This window comes from Saccostrea cucullata, unplaced genomic scaffold, assembly GCF_032062105.1.
Source record: "Saccostrea cucullata isolate Sc308-1 unplaced genomic scaffold, CSIRO_AGI_Scuc_v1 ctg6842, whole genome shotgun sequence".
Classification (NCBI taxonomy): Eukaryota; Metazoa; Mollusca; class Bivalvia; order Ostreida; family Ostreidae; genus Saccostrea; species Saccostrea cuccullata.
Window position 1 is genome coordinate 1 of NW_026928060.1, and position 6,925 is coordinate 6,925.

At 32.7% G+C, this 6,925-nt stretch overlaps 1 protein-coding gene across 1 annotated transcript; it reads left to right on the forward strand.

Moving 5' to 3' along the window:
- Positions 1–956: 956 nt before the first annotated feature.
- LOC134276287 (uncharacterized) lies at positions 957–5,154 on the forward strand. The gene is made up of 3 exons (XM_062758540.1): positions 957–979; positions 2,540–2,705; positions 4,477–5,154. The coding sequence occupies exons 2-3, from the start codon at positions 2,552–2,554 to the stop codon at positions 5,124–5,126; spliced, it is 804 nt and encodes a 267-aa protein (XP_062614524.1). The 5' UTR covers positions 957–979; positions 2,540–2,551; the 3' UTR covers positions 5,127–5,154.
- Positions 5,155–6,925: the final 1,771 nt, after the last annotated feature.

Genomic DNA, 6,925 nt, shown 5'->3' on the forward strand with positions numbered 1-6,925 from the left:
GTAAATGTGTCAGTCAATGTCTGCAGACCATGCGACAAAAATTTCCCAGACATGTCTTCCTTTCTATTACATAATAACTTCATAAGTGTTAGTAATAATGACTTCCCCATACCCCCACACCTCCCACACACGGTTCCATTATCAACAGCCAATGATTACACAGAACCATGGAATCATGCATGTGAGCATTCCTCCCAGAGTCTGTAGCATATAAGGTAGAAACGTGATGCAAATCGCTTATAAATCATCTTTTTTAATCCAATTTGCATAGCTTTTTAACAATCGTGACTTTTAAAAACACTGCCAAAGGGTTTACCAAAGATGTGAATTTCGAACGCATATAAAATATAGTAGACTAAGAAAACAGATGTTGGTTGCCAGAGACCATGAATATTTTAAGAAAAATCCATTAAAGAATTTTGAAAGGAGAAAATAAATTTAGAGTTACAAAACTGAGATGTGGGTCAGTCGAGGTTGTATATATTCAGTTTTCAAAATGTTCCTCAAAATTTTACACAATCCATGGTGTTTGATTTATTTAACCTTTATTAAACAGTTCTAATAGATGTTATAAGAACATAAAGTCCGGAGAACCTGTTTTATACGCAGCCTAAAAAAGAGGTATCTAAAGGGGCGGGGAAGAAGGACGTATAATGCTAGATAAAAGGGTGGTAAATATGAAAGTGGCCATCTAATCGGACAGCAGGATTTGATTCAGTTGTTCCAGAGAAGAGGTTAGGACGGTCTATATACAGTCAAAACGTCCCAGAACAAGAGAGAGAACAAGAGAACAGAAATACTCAGTAGCATTAATGGCCTCATGACTTTGAGGTCCAAGAATCTATTCTATTCTAGAATACGTACACTAGTGCATACTACAGTCTGAATCATGGGAAAGTTTCGACCAAAATTTGTACAAAACACAGCGATAAGACTTGTTACGTGTTATCAGCGACTAATCTATCTAAGCCTTCTGCAGGTGAGTGTGTGAAAAACAGTAAATGTTCAGTATATGTATAATGTTCCAAAGATTTTTCAAATGAAGGATATGGAGATAACGAACAGTCAAATTCAAATATGGTATGAAAACTTTTTTGGCTTTTTATCTCATGGAATAACGCAATTTATAATGTTTTCAACAGTGATACATTGAATGAAAGACAAGATAGGCTGGAACCCTTTTTGGCCCCTGATCTGTGTCTCCAGGTGCGTTCAATATTTCATCATTTCAAATCTGCTGTCACCGCTCTTTCAAATTGAGCATTAGTTCTAAGTATTGGAGTAAACAAAGGTCACAGGAAGGGCACAAAATGTCATTTTCCGAATTTTTTCATTTTAATTTTCATCATTTTCAAGAAACATTTTGTTTCAAAACATACAGCGTACAAGCTTGTCTATCTACCAAATTTATATATTTCATGCACTAATATCAGCGAAAAGTATCTCAAATATGATTTCATTATTGCCATCAGAATTAAGAAAATTCGGTTAGATGTTCAAACTTTGACGCCTTCCCTAAAAATCAACATTTTAGAATGACATTCAGATTTCAAGAGGTTTCATTACAGTGTGATAAATATTTCATATTTGCACTAATATCAGCGAAATGTATCTCAAATATGATTTAATTATTGCCATAGCCACATTTATATGCACTCTCCTGTAAATGACATGAGAAATGTACTCAAAAAATCAAATTTATTGCTGGTTTTAAAACAAGCAACTTTTAAAGTTCATAACTGCAAACTATAACAATTTTAATTGTGTTTATATTTTTAGAAAAATTCAAAAAAGTGGCAAAATATGGCCGTTGTCACACATTATCCTTTGCATAAAATATATGTGGAAATAAGGAACAGTATTCATATAGCTCAAAAGTCCATAGCAATTTTTAAAAACATTTTAACTGTGTTTTGATTTTTAGATTTAAAAAACACATGAAATATAGACCTCAAAAACATCAGAGGTGGAATCAGGTGCCATGGAGGAGTGAGCATCCAATGCCGATAGCCGCCGTATTTTCATAAAATATTGTTTGCTGTGAAAATAACTTGCCATTTTCACACTTGGAAAGAAAATCACATGTTCGCATCAAAAACTACATTTTCTTTCTTTCACAAAAAATTGAGGCCTCAGGAAATCTCTATTCATTTTGATATCAAAGGGTTAAAGAACAAAGTCAGGAATTTTAACACTGCAAATAGCATTCCAGATAATAGGTACATGTATTTTTCTGTAGCTATTCTAAATTAAATTCTTTTTTCACCTGGCCGATATAATCTCATGATATTGCAAATCTAAAAAGAATGATGGCAATAACATACACATTGCTGATTCTCCGGAAACAATCTTCCTATTACAAAGATAGTTTTAGCTGTACCTTTTAGAGAAAACGTATTTTACACTTGAAGACTAAAAATAAATTTGGAAAGCATTCGTGAGTGAAAATTCTTCATTGGATAATATGCACCTTGAATTATTATGGTTTGGATTTCTCCCTTTTTTTTTTGGTAATTATTTTTTTCTTTATATACTTTAGAATTACAGCATTATGAGGTTTAGTAATCTTTGTCCGACAGTTCCACTGATTATTCCATTTGTTCTCTGCGTTGTTTGCACTAAAGATGACGTCATAAGAGGAACATACCATGCTTGGTGGGTAATTCTCCCTATTCCTAACAGCGCTGTCCGCAGCATGATAGAATGTAAGTAATTAACAGCGGTAGTTCAAAACATATAAGGCAAAATTCTGATGAGGATATCAGGTTTAGGATCATGAGGATAGGAAAATATTACAATTCTAAATCTTATCAAATACATGTAACTTTACTGTTTCATTATGCTGTACGGTGCAGAAATGGAAATTGATTCTCTAAATAAAATTAAAAAAAAACAAACAAGAAGAGATGTTGTAATCTAACTAAATGACTATTCATGATAGAGATTTCAATGTATCATATTTAAGACGTTCGATAATTTAACATTATTAATACATCTCTCATTACACTAGGGAGTGTATATTGCAGTGTTATTGCATTTTTATAAAATTCAAAATTGGAACTTGTAAAATTTCAATATTGATTCAATAAATCAAAATGTGAGAAGCAAAATTGTCCTTAATGATTTATTTCTATAGGAAAAACTGCTAAAAATCTTTGATGTGTTTGGCGTAATAACAGGGTAAAAAGGTCATTTAATGCTAGATGCCTCTGATGCGCTGAGAGAAGCCCATTGACCTTAATTTTTGTTTTGATTTTGAATTAAGCTATGTGTGTAGATTTTAAAGTATATATTTTTTTAAAATATTCTTTATAGTTACTTTTGAAAACGGTATTCAACCTCTTTAAAAAGGATAAACTGAAGCCAATAGATTAGTGTGAGTTGGCCATTACAGACACGATCAGTTAAAAGTAAAAGTCTGAAACAGAAGTGTTTGAAATGTCCTCTTTTATGTGTTTGCTGTAATATATCGACTTGACGTGATTGTGAAAGCCGTTGAAAGCGTTATCCGATGCATCGAAATACTGAAAGCTTCAGCTAGAGATTTCTTTTTACCCTGTAGAATGCTTTGAATTTAAATCTATAAGAACGGAAAAAAGGTCGGCTAATAATCATGATTTAAACATGTTATTGGAAGTATAATATTGATAATAAGAAACGCCGGTACTTCAACGAAATATCATTTTCACTCTATTTATGTGTAAAATCAGAATGATTTAAAAAACAAATTAAAGATAACCAGTCAAGTTAAATAATATACGAATTACATTTTGGACTAAGGAAACAATTTTATATAATGTCAAAAGTTAGCGAGGAATGGTTGTATTAGGCGTAGAAAAGGTATATGTTTGAGAATGCTATATATATATATATATATATATATATATATATATATATATATATATATATATATATATATATATATATATATATATATATATATTTGAAAATCTCTGAAAGTTGAATCTCTCTTAAAGTTCTTACAAATTTCTTAGAATCCACATCACAACAAATAAACTTTTTCACGTCAGTTGATATTTTGGTGATGAATAAGGATAAGGCTTAGATAAATATCTATAATAACAACCAAACAATAATCCATGGCCTCAAGGATTTATATGAAGATTAAAATGCAAGCTTTGTAAAGGTAACACTAGAAAAGGGAATAGCAAACATTTTTTCAAAAAAATTGATAGATAACGAACAGTAGTCGAGCTCAAAAATCTATATAAGAATTACACAAATTAGAAGAAGACCAACTAGATACCTTTAAAACATCATAGCAGGGACCAGGTATAATGGATAGGTAATCAATCCCGGTAAACCGGCCACATCCGCCTTCTACTCCTGATTAGCAAAAATAAAAATACGTAGGCATTCCAATAATACTAGCTAAAAAAGTCATTATAATGACCTTAGAATTAACGAAATACTGCTAACTCCAAACAATCAGAGATCTTATTTGTGTATTTCCAGACAGTAACATTCTACACGACATTGAGTTGATGACGCCACCATGGAGAACATGGCCTGAAGACAAACATCCAGTTCTGATGGAAATAGGCCGCGAATTAGATTGTGGACTCGTTTTCCCTCCCTGGCTACGAAGTGACTTTTTGGAGTACAAGTTTGATATTCCGTTCGTTCGTCGACAGACAGGCGGTGACCCTCTCAACTATAAACTCGTGTTATACGAAGACAGCGAAATCAACAGTATTTCCTCGGGTGTGGCCTACAAGTTAAATGCAACCAAAGCAACAATGGCGATGACAAATAACTCGTACACAATATCCAAAAATGGGGCGAAGTTTTCCTCGCAGTTTTCCTCAAATAAAACATGGTTTACTACTTCTGCAATGCCAGAATTTCAGATTTACAGAGACATTGCAGACCTTACATGGTTTGGTGGAAGAGGGCTGGAGACATGTGCACAGCATCATTATGATTTTAGCTCTGCCCGGATACGTCCAGCAGCTGTGCTAAGCATGACATTTAACCCCTCTCTACTGAACAACTACTTCCCTGACTTCCATCTCCGTACAAACCCACTATCAGGAGTAGATCTCTTTGGTAGCATTGAGATTTTAGCCAACTTCACTATGTCTCTACCACATTCATGTAGCTAATCGCAAATCTCTTTTTAAATATATACATATATATATTGCAGTTTTAGTAATGAAAATACAGAAAACTTTTTTTTGGTAATTTTAAGATACTATATTTATAGCTAGCAAATAAACAAAAAAATATAAATCATGAAGTAAAATAAACCATTTGTAACAGATTCAAAGGGACTTACCAAAGCACTTGAATATTAGAAATTGAACATGCCGGAAATATACCTTGTGTAATACATAATATTGATTATTTTTCGTCAATAGCGAAATAGTACTTATAAGTTACAAGTACTTGTTACTTATCATTGTTTTTATTTTTTTTATTATTTTTTTTTTGCTATGCTGCAACCTCAGCGTCTTTAGTACTGACTCCTTTATTTTAAATTTAGTGGTGCCTCAACCCATTGGGTTGATGGCGCTATTTATGCACCACTTTTGTTTCCAGTAAAGTTTGATGTATTCTATCGCATTATCAAATATGTATATTGTGACAATATTGTGGCTGGGAGACCACTGCTTTGTTATCATTTGATGAACTGCATTTATAGTCAATTTTTCGTCATTTAAACAAACCACAATTTTTTTATACACTTAAAATGATTTCTGTTATGAATTTTGGAAACAAAGACAGCTCCTATCTTGCTTGGACTACCAGTAAGGTTTTAGCATTTAAAAAAACAAGAAAAAGAAGTGACTACTATTTGATATTCAGATTAAGGGGGTCTCTGTGTTATAAATTTAGAGGAGCTAAACGATTGTTCAATGCAATTCGTGTTTTTGCCTCAAAATGTTTAATACAGATTTTTTTCTTTAAAAAGCATTGTAATAGAATGAATTTCGATTTAATCGTAATGAATGGATTAAGGTTTGGTTTTTACCTCAAGAGTATATGAATTAAATGGTATTCTCTATTCCCTTTGTTATGAATGTCCAACCCGACATTTAAAAACTTTTATTGAATCTGTTCTAAGAGGAAATGGGCTTTTTTTCAAAGTATTTCGACATTCACGGGTAACTGATTGTTTCGTGATTTTTGCATTGCTCATGTCCATTCTCAATTTGGAATATAGTTCTAAGTAGGGGAAGCCCCTCGTCACCATTGTAGCCCCTCAATGAAATATGCTTGAATGAAACAAGCTTCAGGATTTAAAGTCCATTCAAACAATAAAAATTTGAAACAGACCAGTCATGGACTTCTTAAACATCAGAGCCGAAATCAGATGCCATTGAGGAGTAAGCATCCCCTGTCGAGCGGTTCAACCGCCTTGTGCTCCTTGTCACGGTAAAAAAAAAGAAAAACATCCGTAAACAATTCAGCATGTAAACATTGGCTTGACAATTAAATGAAAAATGTTTCTATTCTGTGAGAAAGAAAAAAGGATCAGCAATCATCAAATGGCCAAAGGACTGTTATCTGTTCTTTTTCTCACAGAATGTATAGGATCTTCGGTCTATCTTAACTGGGAGCAAAGACACATTACTGGAACGACGCGATAGACTAGTTGCAGGCAGACACTAATGAAAATTGTAAAAGTCGATTATTTTTTATTCCTTTTTCTAAATCAATTTAAAAACTTCTAATCGTTTTTAAATTGATTTATTTACATTTCTAACTTTTTCTGTGATAACTCTCTGAACGTTAGGTGAGTCGATTTCTTTAAATCTATTAAGTAAACCTGAATGTAAATTTCGCCTTGAGTGAAAGGTAAAGTGCCGGATACAAATGTAAATCTTTTGAGGTTGTCTGTTTGTCTGACTTCAGTGGGCGGGACTATTAAAATTGACATGGTAGTTTCTAGTAATTTATA